Raw genomic sequence first — 24,583 nt, forward strand, 5'->3', positions numbered from 1 at the left:
CTGTAATTGTGTAGCCTGCATACATGTGACTTGACTGCATTCATTTGAATTATTTCTCTTACCTGTGTCACCCGGTGCGTCTGGCGCGTCGGCGTCCCCCTCCGCCTCAGTCACCACTTCATAGGGATTCCCCAATTATTGCCGCCACTCTCTCATCAAGAGGGGTCAGCTCCGGTGTCCCCCTTCCCCCACCCGTGGCGGACACACTCTGCCGATGCAGCGCTAGACGTTTTTTTGCCTCGACTTTGATGTCCGACCATTTCTTCTTTATTTCGGCCACGGTCCGAGGTTGTGAGGCTACAGCATTTTCGGCGTCTGCCACCGTTTGCCGCTCACATGCCTTTTTGGCATTAGTAATGCCCACACTGTGCCCTCCAAACAACATTATTCTCCTCTTTTCCACCTCGCCAACGATAACTTCTACTTCACGTTGAGTGAAGTTACGTTTTTTTGATTTCCTCTCGGTGTGTGCCATGGTTTCCCAATCAATGAATATTAATTTGTGGGCGTTTCACGGACTATTTATGGGCAACTATGGGCGTGTCATGAAGCCGCAAAAGCTGCGCTGCATTTAGAATTGGTTGTGATTTATTAAGGGAAAGATGCGTAGGATGTGCGTGCGCACGGTTTTATAACTCCGAATATTTCTGTGCGTACGCACGTCCTATGTTTCATCCGTACGCCACTTCTGACGCAAATCCTACGCAAAGTTTTAGAAATGAGGCCCCTGGAAACTACCAACAAAATAATTTTTAATTAATAAAGTGAAAGAAATCTCATTTAAACTAATTCATAAATTCCACCCATCCAAACTATATCGGCAAAGGTTCAAAGAAGATATTGATGTTAGCAGCTCTTTTTGCCAAGAACACCCTGAAGATGCTGTACATTTATTTTGGTCATGTTCCTTTTCTACCACTCTCTGGTCTAAAGTTTGTCATTTCATTTCCGCCCACATTGACCTAGACTTCCGCCTGTACTTAGAAAATATTATGTTGGCATCACCCACTGTCCATCTCATAAAAAAGAACAGTTGTACCTCATTAACCTTTTGTTGTTTTTATGCAAATAGAACATTCATGGATCCAAAGTTACAAATCATAGCCCTCATTTTTCTATCTTTATCAATGAGTTCAAACAATACATTAAGACAATAAGAAACTCTGACAGTAAGTAAGAAATTAAAACATTCAATCTGTTTGTCAGTTTGAATGTCTTTGTGTAAAAATTTAATATAACACCCTGGTTTGTTCTTTTCTTGTTGCTGTTTTGAATTGTTTTGTATTGAATTTTACATTCAATAAAGTTGTAGGAAAAAAATTGACTACAAAAAGCATCAGAGACTAACTAAACCTGATCACATTCGTTTATTGTATTTCTAAACTACAGTCATGAATAAAGACATTTATTAAGTAAACAAATAAACAAAAATTACAAAAATCGAAATTTTAAGAAAAAGATTCTAAAAAAACTGTTCCTAAAGAGAATAATTACAAGTATAAATAAACATTAAACTGTATAGTTAATAACAAAGACAAGCAATAACTTTGAATTTATTATAAGAGTGAAAAAAACAATAGAAAAATTTACTTAATTTAATTAAAATTAGAATAACACATTTATGAAGATTATACCTGAGATGTAAAATAATAAAGAGAAGTTAAAAAATTAAAGATCTTTGGAATGCAAACATTTTTCACCGACAATCTGCAAAGATTTTAAAACTGTTTCTAGTTTCTGTGTCTTCTTAAAAGATTTTTTCAATAAAAAACTGGGAGAGATTTAAATAAATTCACAGATTTTTACAGGTTAAGACAAAAAAACACTGAACATTTTTATTTACAGTACAGACCAAAAGTTTAAACACACCTTCTCATTCAAAGATTTTTCTTTATTTTCATGACTATGAAAATTGTAGATTCACACTGAAGACATCAAAACTATGAATGAACACATGTGGAATTCTATCCATAACAAAAAAGTGTGAAACAACTGAGAATATGTCATATTGTAGGTTCTTCAAAGTAGCCACCTTTAGCTTTGATTACTGCTTTGCAGACTTTTGGCATTCTCTGGATGAGCTTCAAAAATGTTGAGAAATGCAGAAATGTGTGCTGCAGATGCCATGTTTGCCACTAGAGGGCAGCACAGCAGCTTCAGTCTTTGTCATTGTTGCTGTGTGAGCCTGAAGGAGCTTCAAAGTGAACTAGCTGCAGCTTGGTTCAGACAAAGCTCCACATTCACACACAGATGTGATCCTGAAGAAGTCTGAACAGAACATTTCAGGAGAACTCTTCAGTCCAGAACATGAGCCTGCATTGTTCCTGAAACTGGGATCAGAGTTCTGCTCTCTGCTCCAACAGAACCACCTTCATGAGCTCCTGGTTTCTTCTGGATCCTCCAACATTCAGACGCTCTCTGACTGAGTTCATGTCTGCACAGAAACCTTCAGGATTCTCTTCTTCCACACGTCTTTCACTCTGAAACTCTCTTCTGAATGTGGATCATCTCAGTCAGACGTTCAGCAGCATCAGAGCCGTGCATGTGCTCCTCCTCATGAGTCCTGAAGCTGCACCGTCAGCTGCAGAGCTTCAGAGCTGCTTCCTTCTCAGACTTTCCACTTTCTTTGGCTCTCTGGCTCTGATGCTGCTGCTGCAGAAAAACCAGCAGCTGCAGAAAAACTCTGCAGAGACTCACAGAGAGAGGATGGAGGCAGCAGATGCTCTGGAGACTGGGGCGGAGCCTAGAGATGACTGATGGAGGTCATAGGGCACAGCTTCATCAGGATGAAGGTGCTGCTTGGATTCTGGCTTGATGATCCTAAAATCAAGAGACTCAAACAGGAAGTTCCTGATGTTTACTTCTCTGCTGGATTTCCATTTTCCAGTGTTTCCACAACTGATGATGTCATCAATCTGATCTTTCAAAACACTTTACTTCCTGGTTTGATTGACAGCAAATGTTCCTAAAGATCTGACCCCCTAAAAGCTCCAACAGCAGCTCAGCAGAAACTCTGATCTTTCTTGATGTGGAGGGGCGGAGCCTGAAGAGGAAGCATCTTTCTGCAGGTGGTGCTGCAGCTTTGGGCATGTTTTCCAACTCTTTAGCTTCTGCTGTTCATGGAGTCGTGTCCCTCTGTTCTTGGAAAGGAGAAACCTGCAGAGAACTTTTCCCATTTCCACTCCCTCCTTTCAGCTGCTGCCCACTGTTCCCCTCTGAATCAGGAGGGAGGGGCTCTCATCTGTTCTGCCCACCCCCATCTAGAAAGACATCAGCACCACCTGAACATTCCAAAGCTCTTTTCCAACCCATTTCTACTGAGAAGGAACCAAACACATGAAGATTAGAACAGCTGGAACAGGATGAGGGGGAAGGTTAAAGATTCAAGTCTGTTTGTGAGTCAAAGACAGAAATCAATAGAAAACACAGAGTTGATTCAAAAGAGCATTTATTAGATCCAAACAGGCTGCAGGAATTTGACAGACAGCTTTCAGTTTGAAAATGCAGTTCTGCAAACAGCCAGCAGGTGTCTCCCTTCTCCCTCCTGCTTCAATGCAGTTGGTTTAATATGTGCCAAAGAAAACAATAAAATGCAGAAAACAAAACATTCTTATGGAAACAAATTATTGGTAAAGAAAACAGGTTGATAAAAACATAATCTTAAAGTTGAGTTTGTAAAAATGTTTCCACAGTAGAGCAAGTCCTGGGATCCACATGTGGACGTCTCCAGAGTTTTCTCTGTTTTTACCCCTCTGTTCTCTGTTGTCTAGTGCAGCAGTAAAGTTCTTTAAACTGCTGACTCTGCATTAGATGTTTCAATCCTAATTTCAAAGTGTATCAAAGTGGAAATGATGGATTTAACATTGAAAATGTGAGCCTAGAGGCTGAATCCTGCATGAAATATTTCAGAGGAAAGAGGTTTCAAACTAAAGAAAAAAGAATAATCAAACTATTATAACCATCAGGAGAAAATGTCACAATAATGTACACAAACAGCTTCATGAACAGAGAAACAGACATCAGTTGACAGAAAGAATGACATCAGTTACTATGGCAACACAAGAGAAGAGAAGCAGAAGATTTCCCCACACTCCAAGTTAGAATGAGAAGAGGAAGTGCAGTTCTCCATCAGTCCACCGGGGGAGCTGCAGCACAATAACTGTCCACTTGATGCTGAGAGAGACAGTGGAGCTGATCTCAGATCAGTTCCTGCTGCAGCTCTGACACTCATCTCCACTTCCTCTGATTCCTCCATCACTCTGCTCTCCACCTCCCAGGAACACCGTCCAGTCACAACATCTCTGCAGACCAGCTGCTGCTGCTGCTCCTCTCTGCTCCTCCAGGAGGAACATCAGACTCCCCAGTCCCATCCCTTCCACCTGCAGAGAGAAAGTGTAGAGACAGAGATGAAGGAGTGTCTCCTGATCCTGGTCTGTCAGACAGTGATGCAGCACAGCAGCAGAAAGAGCAGCAGGAGCTTCAGTCCTGTTCAGAGCAGCAGCTTCCTGTCATCTTCACCTGTTGGAGCTTCTGCTGCTCTGATTGGCTGACTGTTGTCCTGAAGCCTGTCATCATTCTCCTCAGAGCTTCACTGAGAAGCTGCAGCTTCACAGGAAACTCTGCATCTTTGCTCTCAGACTAACTTTAGGACCAAACATCTGGAAGCAGCTGGACTGACTCCAACCCTCTACTGACCTCAGAGTCTGCAGTTTGGAGTTTGGACTCTCCACCAGATCCTGGAGCTGCTGAACATCTGAATCCTGAAGGTCGTTTCCTCTCAGGTCCAGTTCTGTCAGGTGGGACGGGTTGGACTTCAGAGCTGAGACCAGAGCATCACAGCTGGTCTTTGACAAACTGCACCATATCAACCTGAATCCAGAACAAAGAGTTGAGTTTAGAGACAAAGTTCCTGTTTTTCTTCTTCACTTCTTCTAAAGAGTTCAGAGCTGAAGAAGATCAGAAAGTTTAGAAAAAGTCCAAAGATGTGAAGCAACAGCAGCAGATCAGAAGAGTCCAGCAGAAGCAGAGAAGAAGAACATTCAGGAACATTCAGGACAACATGCAGCTGCTTCAGGAAAGAAGTCCAGATGTGTGAAAGTCAAACATCAGCCTGTGGCTGCATCCAAACCAACTGATGTTTCTGCAGCAACAGCAGAAAAAGTCCACTTCCTCTTTCTGCTCAGCTCTTCTCCAAACAGCACTGAATCATGGGAGAATTTCAGCAGCAGGATGCTGGAAAGTCTTCCTCCCAGTTTTCAGGAGATGATCTTCCAGTCCTTCTCTGCTGCAGCCCTTCAAGCAGAGACTTTCAGCTCCAACAGATCAAAGCAGAGAGAAGAAGGAAGTGATGAGGAAGAGTCAGCAGCAAATGTTGGACATTGATCCCTGATCAAGCATGACTTCAGCTCTGAATGAAGAGTCAGAAGCTGCTGGGAGCTTTGATGTGAGCAGAGAACAAGCAGCTGCAGGAAGAAAAGAAGAAGAAGTTCTGACATAGATTAGAAATGAAGTGAAAACAGACGAGGAATTGAAATGTCATTGATCATCAGGAATTATTCAGGACTAAATATTTACAATCCAATAGATTTAAAGCTTCCATTTCAAAAATGTCAGGTTCAATTGTATTTCTTCATCTTGAATCCTAAAATGTAAAATGTATTTTCAAATGATCACATTGCAGAAAAACAGCTGAAAAAGTCTTTAGTTCTCCTCTGAAATCATTTCCTGACATCTCTAAACTGTAGAGGGGCCTTGAAAAACATGAGGATCCACGGGGCCCAAAATGTCTGAATGTGGCCCTGAAGAGGAGCTGCTGATGGTTCTGCTGGTAGTCTAAACCAGGGGTCACCAACATGGTGTCTGTGGGCACCAGGTGGCCCCCCAGGGCCACATCAATGGCCTGCAGGCCTCTTCTAAAAATAGCTCCATTTAAAGTTTACTTTAATTGTGTTGCTGTTCTGTTTGAATCAAACTTGTATTTCTATAGATTTCAAATGACAATCTCTTCAAATATGGTCATTCTACAGTGTATCCATCATCTGAGTTTACAGTTATACAGTCATCTTCCTGGTTTCACATAAACTGATTGGGATTCTGTGTTCATTTCTAAGGAAGGAGGTTGGAGATGAAAAACATTCCGGTCTGTCAGCTTCCAACAGCTGCTTCCAGCTGTTCCTGAATCTTTGACAGAAGTTTGTGTCTACATGGAGAAATGACAACAGCTGACTCAGAAACGGCTGGAAAACATCCTGAAACGCTGAAGAAGATCATCAAGAACTCTGGACTGAGGCGCTGAGCTGGACGCATAAATCACTGCAGCATCTGTGGTTCTGACTGAAGGAGGAACCATGGACTCCTGGTTTGTCTGAACTGAAGGAGGAACCATGGACTCCTGGTTTCTCTGAACTGAAGGAGGAACCATGGACTCCTGGTTTCTCTGAACTGAAGGAGGAACCATGGACTCCTGGTTTCTCTGAACTGAAGGAGGAACCATGGACTCCTGGTTTCTCTGAACTGAAGGAGGAACCATGGACTCCTGGTTTCTCTGAACTGAAGGAGGAACCATGGACTCCTGGTTTCTCTGAACTGAAGGAGGAACCATGGACTCCTGGTTTCTCTGAACTGAAGGAGGAACCATGGACTCCTGGTTTCTCTGAACTGAAGGAGGAACCATGGACTCCTGGTTTCAGACACAGAGACACAGAGAGACTCTCCTACTACGGTTCAGTCAGTTTCTCTGAATAAATCAATCAAACTCTTTATGCTGATCAATCAAATGTTCTTTACATGTTCATAAATGTTTCTCAGAGCATCAGAAATGAAGGTTTTTGATGAGGAAGGATCAATGATGGACATTCTTCATTCAACCATCACTAAAGCTGAGCCAGACATCCCATAATGCATCATTCATCCCAGCGTTCTGTGCTAAAGTGATGCTTTGAGCACGTGATGACTCCCACTGTGGAACCATCAGCAACATTTTCTCTGGATCTACAGAGACTTTCCCTCTGAGAGTCGCTGCTGACAGACATTGTTTCTGCATCTGAGACAAAGTGGAAGAAAAGTGACGTCACAGACAGACTTGGACTAAAACTAACACAAAGATCCCAGACGCTGTCAGAGAAACATGGCAGAGTCAGGGAAAAGAGGATTAAATGTGTTCAATCATACATGTAGAAGTTAGAATACTGCAGATTTAGTATTTAGTTCAAAATGTGATTTAAATAAATGTACGTTGATTTTATTAATCATGACATCATTGATAATCATGGTGCAACATAATGACAATGAGACATTTTTGTATGAAATGTAGAGATGTGAGGATCATCTGATAATGGAACCATTACTGACATTAATAAAGGATGAATATTAATGTCTGGTTGGTCTGATTGGTCAAATGCATAAAGGGATTTATTTGATTCGTTAAAAGCTTTAAGCTGCCATAAGATTGTTTTAACACATTTAAGGTTTACCATTTATTGCGATTTTCTCCGTCTTTTGTGATCTGCGTATTACAGAGCTGGATATTCAATAACGATACATTTGTGGTATATTGTGCAGGCCTAACATAAAGTGTTTTATTTCCTCATTATGCAACAATGTTTTTTAACAAAACATTTGACTTTATACATTTTTCCAACTTGAAAAGTAAAATACATGAAGAAAGAAGTTATTTAAAGAAAACTAAACAGCAATGTTTTGACATATTTCTGTCATGATGGGAATATAAAGTTATACAGTTTGAAGCCAAAGCCCCTCCCCCGCATCTCTACCTGCTTTTCCTCTGTTCACCTGTTCATGTCCTCTGTAGCTGAAATCCTCCCTCCCCCCCTGCTCTCCTCAGTGTGTTTCACACAGAGAGGGAAAAATACGATCACCATAGCAACAGGTTGAGACGCTAGAGCATATTTCATTAATTTTACATGCGCTGCGTACCTACTAACAACAGCCCCCCCCCCCCGTGCACACAAATAGCCAGACAGACTTCTCCTCTTCAGCGAGAATAGCAACATTAATATCATCATTAATTAACGGAAAACTGGGCGAAGGCAGGGGGGACACCCTGAACAAGTCGCCAGTTTGTTGCAGGGTAGAATGTCCTCACTCACACACCCATTCACTCCCGCCTATGGTCAATTTAGAGTTGCCAATTTACCTATGAAGCATGTTTTTGGATGGTGGGAGGAAGCCGGAGACCCCGGAGAAAACCCACGCATACACGGGGAGAACATGCAAACTCCACACAGAAAGGTCCCCCATTGAGGTTCTGTTTTTCTCGTCCCCCAGCCGGGACTTGAACCGGGGGCCTTCTTTGCTGTGAGGCAAGAGCGCTAACCACTGCACCACCGTGCAGCCCGAAATGACTGAATGAATGAATGAATGAAATTGACTGACTTGGTGAGTTAAATATGGCAGATAACCTTCACTGCAGGGAAAATAAGTATTGAACACGTCAACATTTCTCTCAAAAAACATATTTCTAATCGAGTTATTGACATGAAATTTTCACCAGATGTCGGCATCAACCCAAGTAATGCACACATAGAAAGAAATCCAAACATTTATGTCCATAAATGAAGTTATGTGTAATAAAGTGAAATGGCACAGGGAATAAGTATTGAACACGCTAACTGAAATGTATTTAATACTTAGTGCAAAAACCTTTTGTTGGTGATTCCAGCCTCAAGACGCCTCCTGTATGGAGAAACCAGTGGAATACATTGCTCAGGTGTGATTTTGGCCCATTCATCCACACAAACTGCCTTCAAATCTTCAAGGTTCCGGGGGTCTCTTCTGTGAACCCGGATCTTCAGTTCTTTCCAAAGAGTTTCAATTGGATTCAAGTCTGGTGATTGACTGGGCCATTCTAGCAGCTTTCTTTTCTTTTTCTTCAACCAGTTGAGTGTTACCTTGGCTGTGTGCTTGGGATGGTTGTCTTGCTGAAAGATCCACCCTCTTTTCATCTTCAGCAGCCTGGCAGATGACAGCAGATTCTGATCAAGAATGTCTCCATACTGTTCTCCAGTCATTATTCCTTCAATGATATGAAGTCTACCAGTACCACATGCTGAAAAACAGCCCCACGCCATGATGCTCCCACCTCCAAACTTGACTGTTGGTATGGTGTTTTGGGGGTGATGTGCGGTGCCATTTTTCCTCCAAACATGTTGTGTCTTATGACATCCGAAGAGTTCAATTTTGGTCTCATCTGACCAGAGTATCTTCTCCCAGAATGTCATGGGTTTATCCAAATGTTGTGTGGCAAACTCCAAACCAGCTTCAACATGCTTCTTCTTCAAAAATGGAGTCTTGCGTGGTGTGCGTGCATGGAGGCCATGGCGGTTGAGTGCATTACTTATTGTTTTCTTTGAAACAACGGTACCTGCTGATTCCAGGTCTTTCTGAAGCTCTCCACGAGTGGTCCTGGGCTGTTGGAGAACCCTTCTGATGATTGTTCTGACTCCTCTGTCTGTAATCTTGCGAGGAGCACCTGGCCGTGGCAGGTTTATGGTAATGCCGTGTTCTTTCCACTTCCGGATGATGGCCCCAATGGTACTCACTGGAACTTTCAGAAGTTTAGAAATGCGCCTGGAACCAATGCCTTCAGTGTGTTTTGCAACAATAAGGTTGCGTAGGTCTTTGGACAGCTCTTTGCTTTTACCCATCATGCAATGCTTCTTGTCTAACACCTTGCTGGTGAGAAACCTTTTTAAAAGGCATCAATCAGGACTATACCAGCTGATATTACTTTGCTCTAATAGGGGGCAGGTTAACCTTCTGAATACTGACAAACTCCAGCTGCTTTCTTGTCTTGCCAGATCTTTTTACCCCTCCTTTTCTTCATGTGTTCAATACTTATTCCCTGTGCCATTTCACTTTATTACACATAACTTCATTTATGGACATAAATGTTTGGATTTCTTTCTATGTGTGCATTACTTGGGTTGATGCCGACATCTGGTGAAAATTTCGTGTCAATAGCTCGATTAGAAATATGTTTTTTGAGAGAAATGTTGGCTAGGGTTGTGCCGATACCATCGTCCATCGTGATGGGTGACTGACATCCCGATGGAGAGACCACCATCGTGATGCCACGCCCCCGCCACATTGCGAGTCGACACCATAAGCCGCGGTTACATGTACAAAATATCTTGATGGGATCAATGGTCGGATTAGAATCCGACCGTGTAGATGGGCCCAGAAAAATGTTTTCAGAATATAAAAACGTTCACTAAGGTCACACTTTCGGTCGGAATAAATCATTCGCACATGCTCAGTAGGGTTTGACAAACCGGAAGAGGATATAAGTTCCGCCGAGCGGCTATTTTTTTTCCAAACTTTATTGAATGTAACAATTCAATACAAAACATTGTTAAACAGCGCCGAGCGGCTATATACATTGACATGTCAGCTCGGTAATATACGAGACGATCTTCTAAACGTGCTTTTAATAATGTTACGATTATCATGAAACACCTGTTCGCTCATCATTTGAATTTTAATCCGTGTGGTCAGTGCTTTTTCTGAACGAAGCCAGGATTAGCAGTATGCTAACACGGGCTAACAACATTAGCTTTGGGTGGTGCTGCTTGCTGGCTGCACGTAAACATGTGGGAATTGTGGTGTTATGCCATTGGTTAAACATAATTCTGTTAAAGAACTACAGGGTCGCATTGTTATGACGTCACAGCGGTGTGAGGGCAGCGGGGAAGCGTGGCTAGACCGGGAGACACATGTGGAAGGCTGTCTAACGAATGTTCGAATAAAGCGCCCTAACAAGCAAACAGTTGGACCCTTATTTGTTTCCCTCAGTTTAAATAACACGACATGGTGTCAGAAGTCCTGTTAAGTTGTTAGAGGAAAGGAAAAGCCGATTTCGGACATGGCAGACGAGAACGCGCAGCGAGTGCCGGCGGGGCCGAGCGCCACCTTCAATCTACAACCTCCGGAGCCTTTCGACTTTTCAAAGCCGCAAGAATGGGAAAAGTGGATAAGAAGGTTTGAAAGATTTCGTATTGCCAGTAACCTGAATGCAAGCACGGAGGAAAATCAAATAAATACGTTGATATACTGCATGGGTGATGAAGATGATGACGTCATGCGTGGACTGAACATACCTGCAGACCGACGAGGGACGTATCAAGGGGTGAGAGATGGCTTCCAAGCATTTTTCATAGTGAAGAAAAATGTTATCTATGAACGTGCAAAATTCAACATGAGAAAGCAAAAGGAAATGAGACTGTGGATGCTTTTGTTACTGCACTGTATGCATTAGCAGAACACTGTGGCTATGGGACACTTCATGAGGAGCTCATACGGGATCGACTGGTGGTCGGTTTGTCAGATAAACGCCTGTCTGAACACATGCAGCTAGACCCGGATCTTACGCTGGATAAAGCTATTAACATGGCAAGACAGAGCGAGGAAGTGAAAAGGCAGCAGTCTTCACTGCAAGGTGACACCAGGACACAGCCAGGAGATGCTAAATGTGTTGACAGGGTGCACAAAAGCAGCAGAAAGTTTAAAACCAAATCACATCCAGACGTCAAACAGAGCAAATCGTGGAGGCCTCAACATAATAAACTGAATGCACAGTAGGCCTGCACAATATACCGCAAATTTATCGTTATCGCAATATCCAACTCTGCAATATGCATATCGCAAAAGACGGCGAATATCGCAATAAATCGCAAACCCAAAATGTGTTAAAACAATCTTCTAGCAGCTTGAAGCATTTAACGAATTAAATAAATCCCTTTATGCTTTGACCAATCAGATGGACGCCTTCCCATTGTTGACCAATCAGATGGAGGCCTATCATGTTAACCCTGGTCCTGAAGAGCCTCAACCCTGCCTGTTTTCCAGCTCTCCTTAACCAGCTTGCTGTTGATTGGCTGACTCAAGTGATTTCACATCCTGATTGACTGAACACACCTGATTTTGGTTATCATTATCGAGCAGTCTAGGGAGAATTGGAAAACAGACAGGGTTGAGGCTCTTGAGGACCAGGGTTAGCCACCCTGACGTTTGTCCCCCATGTCGATGAGGGTCATTTGGAGTATAATTTTTAAACTGTTGCAATGAAATGGGAATGATGTTTTTGTTTATTTTTCTATTTGTTTATTTACCGCAAATTTATCATTATCGCAATATTGGTCACTAATATCGCATATCGCAAGTTTTCCTCATATCGTGCAGCCCTAATGCACAGTGTCATAAGTGCGGCAGCTCATCACCCCATCCAAAACGCGAGTGTCCAGCTAATGAAACAGTGTGTCATGCATGTGGAAAAAGGGACATTACATGAGAGTGTGTAAAAATAGGAAGACTTTGAGTGAAGTGGAGGAAGATGTCAATGCCTTATTCCTCGGCAGTGTTACCAGCAACGGAGAGCCGTGGATGGTAAACATCATCATAAACAACAGAAGCGTGTCATTCAAAATAGACACAGAAGCTGATGTCACAGTATTGCCACTTCAGGTGTTCAGAGACAGTCGCCCACCCACTCTTCAAAAACCAACCAAGCCTCTGTTTGGACCTGGAAGAAACGTTGGACGTCCTCGGGTTCACAGAGATGAGACTAAGGAAAGGAGCTAAAGAAGCAGGAGAGGATGTGTACATCCTGAAACACCTGCACACAGCATTGCTGGGAGGACCTGCTATTCACAAGTTGGAGTTAGTTACTAGAATAGACACTCTCAGCATGGAGACACTAAAAGTCAGCTACCCAAAACTGTGCAGCGGTCTTGGTGAAGTGAAGCAGCCATACAACATCAAGTTAAGGCCAGATGCTCAGCCCTTCTCATTAAAGACACCTTGGAGAGTTCCATTGCCGCTCATGGACAAAGTGAAGCAGGAACTGTCCCACATGGAAGACTTAGGTGTGATAACCAAAATAGAGGAGCCAACAGACTGGTGTTCTGGCATGGTGGTGGTACCCAGAAAGAAAACAGACAAGGTGCGTATTTGTGTTGATCTCACACACCTCAACCTTTCTGTGTGTCGAGAAAAATACATCCTGCCATCAGTGGAAGAGACACTAGGCAAATTGGCTGGAGCCAGGATTTTCAGCAAACTGGATGCTAATATGGGATTTTGGCAAATTCCCCTTACAGAAGAGTCAGCCAAATACACCACCTTTGTTACACCTTTTGGCCGTTACTATTTTAGGCGGTGACCCTTTGGCATTGCTTCTGCTCCTGAACATTTCCAGAACAGAATGTCAGAAGTCATAAACAGTCTGGAAGGTGTGGTTTGTCACATGGACGATGTGTTGGTTTGGGGCAGAACACAGGAAGAACATGACACTCGCCTACATGTTGTGCTTAAAAGGCTGCAGGAGGCAGGCATTTCACTGAATGTGGAAAAATGTGAGCTGTCAAAGCAGGAAGTGATCTTCCTAAGACATGTCATCTCAGCCAATGGCATTAGTCCTGATCCAAGCAAGACAGAAGCGGTGAAACAAATGAGAGAACCAACAAATGTTTCTGAACTGAGGAGTTTTCTTGGAACAGTTAATCAGCTTGGAAAATTCATCCCTCAGCTGGCAGAAAGAGACAAACCCCTGAGAGATCTTCTTTCTAAAAAGAACCACTGGGTGTGGGGGATTGACCAGGCTCAAGCATTTCAAGGTTTAAAAGACTCTTTGGCTTCACCTCCAGTGTTGGCCATGTATGATCCAAACCGGGACAGTAAAGTCTCAGCAGATGCATCGTCGTATGGACTAGGGAGCGTCCTACTCCAAAAATGGGGCAGCCATTGGCGTCCTGTGGCTTATATCTCACGCTCTCTCACGCCAACAGAGCAGAGATACGCCCAAATAGAAAAAGAAGCCTTAGCACTCACTTGGGCTTGTGAAAGGTTCAGAAACTTCCTGATAGGCAAGCACTTCCAGATGGAGACTGACCACAAACCTCTCCTGAGTTTGTTAGGGTCCCAGCAACTGGATGCCCTTCCTCCACGCATTCAACGGTTCAAAATGCGCCTTATGCGTTATTCCTACTCCATATCGCATGTGCCAGGAAAGAGCCTGTGGACGGCAGACATGCTATCACGTGCTCCCCTGTTGAATAATGAAACACCGGATGACAGGGAGTTGCTGGAGGACACAAACATTTATGTGGACAGGATCATGGAGAACCTACCAGCAAGCACCTTCTATTTGGATCACCTGAAACAAGAGCTGCAACAGGACAGTGTGTGTGCACGTGTGATGCAACTCTGTGAGCAGGGATGGCCGACTCACTACAACGGTGAACCAGCAATCAGACCCTACTGGGCGGAACGAGCATCACTCTCAGTACATGATGGACTGCTGAGAAATGGGGTGCTCACAACACTGCATGAAGGTCACCAAGGAGTTGTGAAATGCAGGGAACGTGCACGGCAGTCGGTGTGGTGGCCTGGATTAAGCCAGCAGATAAATGAGTCAGTTCTCTACTGCCGGATCTGCAGTAAAGAGAGGCATAATCCTGCAGAGCCGTTGTTGCCAACCCAGTACCCAGGAAGACCGTGGCAAAAACTGGGAGCAGATTTGTTCATGCTGGGAGCTAAAACTTACCTGCTAGTAGTGGATTATGCATCCAGATTTGTGGAAATTGCTTTGCTTTCAACCACAAAGTCTGCAAATGTGATTCACCATTTAAAATCTATCTTTGCACGGCACGGCATTCCAGAGCAGCTGGTGACAGACAACGGGCCTCAGTTCTCTGGAGCTGTTTTTGCAGAGTTTGCACAATCGTATGGATTCCATCACATAACCAGCAGTCCCAAACATCCTCAGAGTAATGGTGAGGCTGAGAGAGCAGTCAAGACCATAAAAGAACTCCTGAAGAAAGCGGCTGATCCCTATCTTGCACTGCTGGGATACAGAGCTACTCCACTGCAGAACGGATACAGCCCTGCTCAGCTTCTCATGGGGAGGAGGCTTCGCACCACAGTGCTGACATTTCCAGCTCTTCTACAACCTGCTCTTCCTGACATGGAGGCTGTTTCGCACAAGGAGAACAAGAAGAGGATGAAAGATGCACAGCTGTTCAATCAGCGCCAGCGAGCACGGAACCTTCACCAACTTGTTCCAGGACAAGAAGTGTGGATACCAGATCTAGGATCGAGTGGAGCTGTGGTGAGCAGACACACAACCCCTCACTCATACATGGTTGAAGGACCTCATGGAACAGTAAGGAGAAATCGACGTCACCTTGTTGCCATGAAGACTTTACCCGAACAGAGCCAGAGCGACACAGAGCAACTGTTTCAGGTTGTGCTCCAGAACAACAACCATCAGAGCCGCTGATCCAGAACTCATCTGAACTGACATCTACCCCCAGAACCAGGACTGGGAGAGCTGTTATAAAACCAACCAGACTGGACTTATAGATTGTTTGAATATGAAACATTTTCAGGGATGTTGGAGAAAAAGAATGTTTTGTAGTTGTGTTTTTTTATAACTACTTTCTATAGAAACACTCTTCAAGCTTAATGCAGAGTTCTTTGTAAGGGTTGTTAAACAATGATAGTCTAATGATTGTTTGTTCTATTCCAAAAAGGGGAGATGTGGTGTTATGCCATTGGTTAAACATAATTCTGTTAAAGAACTACATTGTTATGACGTCACAGCGGTGTGGGGCAGCGGGGAAGCGTGGCTAGACCGGGAGACACATGTGGAAGGCTGTCTAACGAATGTTCCAATAAAGCGCCCTAACAAGCAAACAGTTGGACCCTTATTTGCTTCCTTCAGTTTAAATAACACGACAGGAATAACATCAGCCTTTATTTAGTCGGGACACGACTGGAAACACAAATCCATGTGATTGTTTGAACGGTTTCTAAGGACTGAGCCACATTTCTGCTTTGAAGCTCAAACCGCTGTGTGTGCTGACGATCTAGAGCTGCGGGACGGGTCGCAGTCTTAAATCTCCCACACATACCACTCATGTAATAAAGCCCCCCCCCACTCAAACACAAAGCTGTAAGTCCGCGCTCCGCCGGTCCACTTCACTAGTTAAGTGCGGGAGCGGACTATTTCTTTTCTATTTTTTGTTACTTTTTTTGTTAAAGTCACTTCCCTCAGTTTATACTGGATCATCGCAGATGAGTCATTAGTTGGGAAATAAAATAAATAAAGTAACGTAAAATAACGAATATCAATTATACAAGACCGAAAAATGTAAAAATAGCCCCCCCACGACGATATCATCGTCCATCCCGATGGTTGACAGCAAACATCGTCAACAGCCAATTTAGGGGACATCGCCCAACACTAATGTTGACGTGTTCAATACTTATTTTCCCCGCTGTATGTCCTGTGGGACACAATAAAAGCGACGTCTCCAGGACCGATAGCAGAACCGTGGAGGTCAGAAGTGGAACCACCCGGCCAAATGGAGGGGCCAGGTCTCATATAAGACAATGTGAATGTTGGTTCATGGTTGGGAGAGAGAGAGAGGGAGCAGTCTGGGTTGCAGTGAAGGCAACAGCCTCTCCCAAATAGGTTGTATTCTTTGGTTTTTAGGAACAATAAACCCCCTTTGTTGGGAGTCCACTGGTTTGGTCATCTTATTACATAGTGATTTATTCACCCCAAAAAGAACCCTGTCACAGTGAACAAGTTACGAATCAAACGGCTAATCAACTATTAATGATTTAACTCTGTTACTGAGGCAACCACAAATAGGCACTTCATAATATTCATAACATTAATAAAAGCACGTTTGGAGGATCATCTCGTAGATTACTGAGCTGCTGCATAAACGTATATGACAACTAAGTTTCCTCTTCCAGTATTTGCAACACTACTGTGAAAGTGAGACCATGTGAACGTTTGTTCTAATGAGAAAAGCTTTTCTGATCGGTTGGATTTGAATCCCACCATTGATCCCATCCAGATATTTATCACATGCTGGATTCAACACAGTTGTGTCTTTAGTTGAATGGAAACGTCTAACATTTAGTCAGTGAACTTTCAATGACACTTCTTTTTGGTTCATGTCCATCAGTTGTTTGCAGCTTTTCATTGTGTTCATGAAGTGTTGAACTCTATTCTAAATGTCCTTTGGTTGTCTTTGAGTTGAACTTTTTAGGTTTCAGCGTTTTTAGTCTGCAGAAAACTTTTCTGAATCCAAAGTTCCAAAAATAAAGAGTCATTTTTTCATTTCTAGTAAATGAATCTGCAGTCATTTCTGGTTTCAGTGACTGAATGATGCTCTGACCAAAGAACACTTTGTGTGTTTTTGTTGTTCTAGTGACATTCAGAGGAAGTGTCTGTTCTAGATTCAATATTTAAAGATCTTTTCAAACTATTTTCTTCAAATAGATTTGATGTAGAATCCTTTGAATGGTTTTCTGAAAACTGGAAGCTGAAACTAATTTGGACGCCAACTTGAACTTTTTACAGGCCGATCTGTGAACATTTTTCTGACATGAAATGGATCCGTGTTCTAAAATAGGTTGGAGATCCTGATCTACAAGATCCTGATTGAAACAGATCAGTTTCTATCAATCATCAGAACAATCAATTCAATGGATGAAGAAAATCTGAACCAATCATCAGTTTGTTTCAAACACGGCTGTAGACAGAAAATCTTCCAGTGAAACATCAGAAAGTTCTTCACCTGATCCGTTCTTCTCATCCTTCAGGGAGTTCAGCTTCTTTACTGACCTCAGAGTCTGCAGTCTGCAGTCTGGACTCTCCAGAAAACCACACAGATGAAGAACTCCTGAATCCTGCAGGTTCTGGTTCAGGCTCAGGTCCAGTTCTGTCAGATTAGACGGGTTTTTCTTCAGAGCTGAGACCAGAACTTCACAGCTGATCTCTGACAAACTGCATCTCTTCAACCTGCAATGAGACAGAAAAGTGTGTTCAGGAGCAGTGATGCAGCTGGAGGTCCAGGAACTTGGTCCATTCAGTCAGGTGGGACCCGCCCTGATGACAGACTGACAGATGACATTTTCACTGTTTGCTCATTTCTGTTGGATTTGGACCCAAAAACACGATCAGGAATTAAAATGACAGATTAGAAATGACTAGAAATGAAGTTAAAACAGACGAGGAATTGAAATGTCATTGATCATCAGGAATTATTCAGGACTAAATGTTTACAATCCAATAGATTTAAAGCTTCCATTTCAAAAATGTCAGATTTCATAAAATAAAAAGAGACACAGCCTGTGTCCAAATTCCCGTCCTTTGAGGATGGAGGACTGTGTCACTGATTCGGGGGAGGAGTTTAACAGGAAACAAGATTGGGGGGGGGGGTCGTTCAGGACACAGGGAGGAGGAGACAGAGATGTGACTCCACTTGGCAGATGTTCCACATTTATTCCAAGTCAGTCTGCAAACAACTAAAGATCCTCTCATCACTACACAAACAGCACAAACTGACCTGCTGTCAATCAAATAAAGTCCATAAAACAATAAAACTGAGTCTGTCATTATGAACATAAACTCCTATAATATGATAAATAGTATTCAATCTGCTTTAGTGCAGGAATATCTAGTGTCCTGGATTCTAGGAGTAATTCTAACATCATGATCACTACTTTTTATTTAAACTGTGAATATGACGTCATTGATTTCACAAAGTGAAAATCTAATTAATATGAGCGTTTAGTGATGATCATTTATGAATTCACTGAGTTCAGAAGATAAAAATATGGATGGTTTATTTAAAAAATACATTTAAATACTTTTTTTTGGAACGAAAATGTGAATAATTCCCCAACCTTAACTATAAAACCCTCCATTTTATTAAAAATGAATGAACTAAATGACATCAGTGATCCTAAAACATAAATGTCTCCTTTTAGTCTCTATCTAAACTAAAGAAAACTCTGGTTTCCATCCAAATGACAAAGAAATGTCTCCATCAAAGTTTCCCACATATCACCACCTTTAGTTTCTAACAAAGTAAAGCACAGAAGTCCAAACCGTAGAACATTAAACCGTTTCAGAGCTTTTCTCACACACACAGTCCAGTTTAGTCCCGGTACCGGCACCTTAAAGCCCAGAAAAAGCCTTGCAGGCCTGTTGTTGCTCTTGGAAAACATAGAGTTTGTTGCAATCATCCAGTCAGATCCAGAGAGAACAGAAAGACCACGACTCTGCTTCCATGTGACCAGCGTGATGGACGTTAGCTCCACAGTAGAGGGCTGCATTGGGATTGGGTCCCGCCGGGTCCCGCGGGACCCAAATCAAATTCTCGCGGGATTGAGGGGTTTGAATTGTGCTGCGGGCGGGAGCGGGCGGCAAAAAAAACCCGCGGGATCAGTGCTGCCATGAATATCTCATGAATATATATTAGGACTACGTTAGGCTGTGCGGCTGTTGGAATCTTATGTACTGAAGCTCCGTGAAGGCACCAGTGTTGCCAGATCTGAGTGACAGTTTCCAGCCCAAACTCATCGTAAAACCCGCCCACGTCAATAAAAACAAGCCCAAATCTCAACCTAGCAAAAACCTAATGTTGAACGTAAAAGTATAGCCGTAGCCTAATAAAAAATGACGCAATAATAATAAATTATTATATAATAAGTCTGTTATAATAATTTTTTTTATAAAATAAGTACAGAAAATCCAGTTATAGGTTTCTCGTATCGTGTACTCTAGATGGCTTTTGATGGCGCCCCCCTCTTTCTGCCACTGCCAGGTGCTGGTCCACAGCGTATGTCAATCAGCGGTGGGCTGGTGACTGGTGGATTAGAGGGGGCGGGGCCTACCTGGGTGCGCGTTGGCTGAACGTTCTACTCCGGCTGAGTGTATAAGCAGGCTGCGCTATTTTTGTTCGAGCTGTAACCATTCTGACAAGGTTAATAAAAGCCAATAAAAGCCCTGCATCATCTCCATCTTTTGGAAATGAACCCAAACGGCAGAATAGGGTTCTGACTCTGCAGAGGCTCTGGGAGTTTTAAAACAGCGTCAATTATTCGCTGATTTTTGTTATTCACGGGGGGGGGGGGGGGGGGACTAAACAGGGGGATTACTGTAATGTTTCATATATTCACAATGCTTTTTTTAGGCTATATATTAATTAGTATACTTTTACTTAATATTTTAAATAATAAGAAAAATAATAATAATGACAATAAAACCGCTAAATATTTTGAAAAGCAGCCCAAATTTTATAGACCCGCCCAATGCCAATTTTACCCGCCCAACATAACCAAAAGAAGCCCAATTGGGCGGAAACCCGCCCAATCTGGCAACACTGGAAGGCACCAGGTAGAGACGCCCAATGGCCTCTGTCATCTAACCTGTCCAACTCCCCCTGGCTGCAGCCTGCAGAACTGCACAACATAGTGCAATGCTGGAACGCTGAGGAATGTGAACACGCTGTGGAATGTTAACCCCGCCCACATTGAGCCCGTCTTCTTCTTCTTCACCGGTTTTTAAGGAGTTTTTCCTTACCGTGATGGGGGGGTCCAATATGGAGTCCTATACTGTTCATAATTAAATAAATAAATATTTAATTAAATAAATAAATATGACCTCATGCAAATACACAATCACCCAATAAATCTCTCATAAATATATAAAAAGATCATGAAATTGTGAAAAAGCTGCACACAGATTTTAAATGAGCTGTTATATTATTCAATATATTTCATTTTGCTTTAAAAACCTGTTCATTATTTTAAAACAGCATTTTAAAATATTCCTTTTTAATCATGTTGAATATTATTATAATTCTATGTCTTTTCTTCAGAAGCTTGTATTTCAAAATCAATATTTTCCAAAGTATCTTTGTTTTTATTTCATGTTGCTGTTTTTCACAATGGCTTATTTATTTCATGAAGAGCTTTTTCAGGCTCGCCCAAAGCCACTTTATCCACAAATATAGAACCAAAACTGCCCAATTTCTGGTAACACTGTGGATGTGTTGAGGTGCATACTCCCCCTAGTGTTGAGGAGTGTGCATTGCGCCGTCACGTTCGCTGAAGCATCTTCGATCGATGTAGTCAGGGTGCTGCTGCTCATGTCTGAGTAAAGGAGGAGCCAATCACAAAAGTGTCTCCGCCTTGTCTAGTTTGATTGACAGACAGACTCATTCTCCTGAAAAAGCTCTTCATGAAATAAATACGCCATTGTGAAAAACAGCAACATGAAATAAAAACAAAGCTACTTTGGAAAATATTGATTTTGAAATCCAAGGTTCGGAAAAAAGACAGAATTATAATAATATTCCACATGAATAAAATGAATATTTTAAAATGCTGTTTTAAAATAATGAACAGGTTTTTAGAGCAAAATGAAATATATTGAATAATATAATGGCTAATTTAAAATCTGTGTGCTGGTTTTTCACAATTTCATGATCTTTCTATATATTTATGAGAGATTTATTGGTTGATTGTGTATTTGCATGAGGTCATATTTATTTATTTAATTAAATATTTATTTATTTAATTATGAACAGTATAGGACTCCATAGTCTAAGGGCAGGAATATCAGTTTAGTTTAGTCTGTTTTGTTAAAATGTAGTATTTTCCTAATGCATTCTTTGTATTCATGATCCCTTTTTGATTGTGTGTTTACCTTAAAATTACCGCTATGAAGCCCATTGAGACGTCTGTAGTTTGAATTTGCGCTAAATAAAAAAATATTTAATTGAATTAGAGAAATTATACAGTGATTCCTGTCTTCTTATGCCTTTTATAAGTTTCCATGTGCATGTATTAGGGAGTTAATACATTTAGTCTGGCCTCACGGACTCAAAAAAATAACTCATTGGATGAACTCAATTTAATCGTGGGCAGGATTTCCATCCAATAAATATGAGTAACCCAACCTCAAAGAAAATTCTTCCATGTAACGAAATATAATCGAGTTAGTCGAACTCAATTTTATCAAGAAAGGCAAAGGAAAAAAACATGCAATAGCAGTCTGAAGCCATCCTTGAACTTAGAACCTCTGTATGTGTAACTCACTAACTAGTCCACTGAGCTAACACTTTAGTGACAACCACCAGTATAAACAAATAGATTAATTATTAACATTTATGTGTATCGTCTTATTGGAGAAGCCGAGTTGAAACAATTTCATGCCACAGTTCGTTTTTTTATGTGGAAAAACAAACAACATTTTTCTCTCTCTTAAAAGTCGAAGGATTTGAAGGACCAAAAGTCATACCAGGCATTAGACGAAGGAGTTGAACATTTTAATAGTTGAATGGTTAAAATAGGTGAAAAATTGTAGCCGTAAGACGGCAAAAAGACTAAATAAAGAGAAACAGGAAAACAGCATTCAACAGCATGCCCCTTACTTGAACTCAATTATTCTGGATTACTGGAGTTATAGGGGAAACTATTAATACATTTTGTGTTAGGTCAATTAAATGTAGATACATTCTTTTAAAATAAATATTTTTAAATAAAACAAACAGAATTTTATTGTGTTACATGAAAGAGGGACTTGAATCGTTTTTTTGAGTGATACATAAAAAAACATTGCACCATTCAAATTTTCCTCCCCTCTGTTCTCTTTCTTCCTCATACAATTACCAATGACACAAAATGTGCTCCACTCATTCTTCCCCTTCCCTGCAATCACAACTGCACTGAGGAAGGGGAATCAAATGCACGGGCTCAATGTGGGCGGGGTTAACATTCCACAGCAGACGGGCTCAATGTGGGCGGGGTTAACATTCCACAGCAGACGGGCTCAATGTGGGCGGGGTTAACATTCCACAGCAGACGGGCTCAATGTGGGCGGGGTTAACATTCCACAGCAGACGGGCTCAATGTGGGCGGGGTTAACATTCCACAGCAGACGGGCTCAATGTGGGCGGGGTTAACATTCCACAGCAGACGGGCTCAATGTGGGCGGGGTTAACATTCCACAGCGTGTTTACATTCCTCAGCGTTCCAGCATTCCACTATGTTGAGCATTTCTTACTCAACCTGTTGGGGGTGTGCAACGCCCCGCCCCGCCTCTAAGAAATTGTGTTCTTTAAAGCCTGATACCGCGGCCGCGTGTGGGCGGAGCTACCAGCTAGAGGTTATGGTCTGATCGCTACATGGAGCGATGTCTGTGTTTATCAATTCATGTTAGACACAGAGAATGTGGAGAGATGAGGGGCCTGTTTCAGAAAGGAGGTTCGACCAACTCTGAGGTCAAACCTGAACTCTGAGTTGGTCAATTGAGAGATTAACAACTCTGAGTTTTCTGTTTCAGAGAAGCTGATCAGAGTTAGATCAATCAACTCTGAGTGGACTGATTCGGAGGTAAGCGTCCGCACCGCGTCTATAAGAAGCCATTATCAATGGAGCGCAGATATAACGAGTCACCATGGCAACCGTGAAAAAAAGAGGTCTGCGTATTTTTCTCCAGCTGAACTTGACGTGCTGCTGCAGAGTTACAGTGAATATGAGCAGATATTCCAGAAGAAAAGCAGCACCGCTGCATCTGCAAAACAGAGACAGTTAGCGTGGAAAACATAGCTGCTCAAGTTAATGCCTAAGTTTGCATTTAAATCATTGTTATAAAATATTGGCTGTAATAACTTTTTAAATAGCGTACGGTGTGAAATAAAAATGGCGATATTTAGGTGTACTTTTGAAGTGTTATTCCTGGTGTAAATGCATGAAATGCTGCATAGTGTACAGAACCAATCTGGAGTAATTGTTACATTAATCTAATTCAATGTCCCTGATTTCATTTTCACGTAGATGCAATCCTGCAGGAATTAAAAGAACATGGCAGCAGCTAAAAATGAAGTATAAAAACATAATTCAATCAGATCAAATGTGAGCATGTCATGGATGTAGGCTTTGTTGACAATATTTGACATATGAAACATCTACATAGCAATACATATCTAATGTTGTTTTCATTGTATATATGTAATTGACTGCAACGAAAAACGGTAACGCTCAAACAAAAACGTATGGGGAAATGTAATTCTCTATGAATTAATGCAGCCTCCTCGTCTATTGGGTCCTCCAAAAAAGGACAAGCCATTCTTGTCACTTAGACCGTCTCTGTGTGACGGAAATGTGGGCAATGAAGGTTAAAGCGAAAAATACCGCTTCGTTTTTAAAAAGGGGAGGGGACCGGCAGAAACCTTGAGTTTAGAGGATAAAACCTGCTCCCGACCAGGTTAGGTTCACAGCATAAGTAACCATGGATACTGACTCCGAGTATGAGTTACCTCTCTTTCAGAAACGGGTTTGACTTACTCTGCTTTCTCTGGTTTAACAAACCTCCCATTCTGAAACGGAAAACCCAGGGTTTCCCTGATTTCAGGGTTAATGCACTCAGAGTTTACACTTAACCTCCTTTCTGAAACAGGCCCCTGGTTTATTATTTTGAAGAGTTCTACTTGGTAATCATGTTTCCATGTTTGAGTTCATAAAATCATCCCAGAGAAAGTCTCTGCTTCAACTCCCGCAGGGAAAGCTGCGTCTGAATCTGACGCCCGTGTTTCCATCTGAGAGTTTGAAGCCAAAGCCCCTCCCCCTCCCCTCTACCTGCTTTTCCTCTCTACCTGTTCAAATCCTCTGCAGCTGAGAGTTGTTTTTACCTGTGCTCCCAGTGTATTCTGCACAGAGAGCGCAAAATACGGTCATCATAGGTTGACACGATAGT

At 42.1% G+C, this 24,583-nt stretch overlaps 1 protein-coding gene across 2 annotated transcripts in view; it reads right to left on the reverse strand.

Moving 5' to 3' along the window:
- Positions 1–3,430: 3,430 nt before the first annotated feature.
- The window catches only part of LOC144988952 (NACHT, LRR and PYD domains-containing protein 12-like), a 195,745-nt gene continuing 174,592 nt past the window's right edge, over positions 3,431–24,583 (reverse strand). For both annotated transcript variants that reach the window (XM_078940356.1, XM_078940361.1), the window contains 3 exons: positions 17,660–17,836; positions 4,696–4,869; positions 3,431–4,379 (listed from right to left, as the gene is read on the reverse strand). In XM_078940356.1, coding sequence (XP_078796482.1) covers positions 4,352–4,379; positions 4,696–4,869; positions 17,660–17,836 — 379 coding nt within the window. In that variant the 3' untranslated portion in view covers positions 3,431–4,351. The remainder of the gene's footprint in view (positions 4,380–4,695; positions 4,870–17,659; positions 17,837–24,583) is intronic.

This window comes from Oryzias latipes, chromosome 2 (genome assembly GCF_053564925.1).
Source record: "Oryzias latipes strain Hd-rR chromosome 2, Olatipes_Hd-rR_3.1".
In the NCBI taxonomy this organism is placed as follows: Eukaryota; Metazoa; Chordata; class Actinopteri; order Beloniformes; family Adrianichthyidae; genus Oryzias; species Oryzias latipes.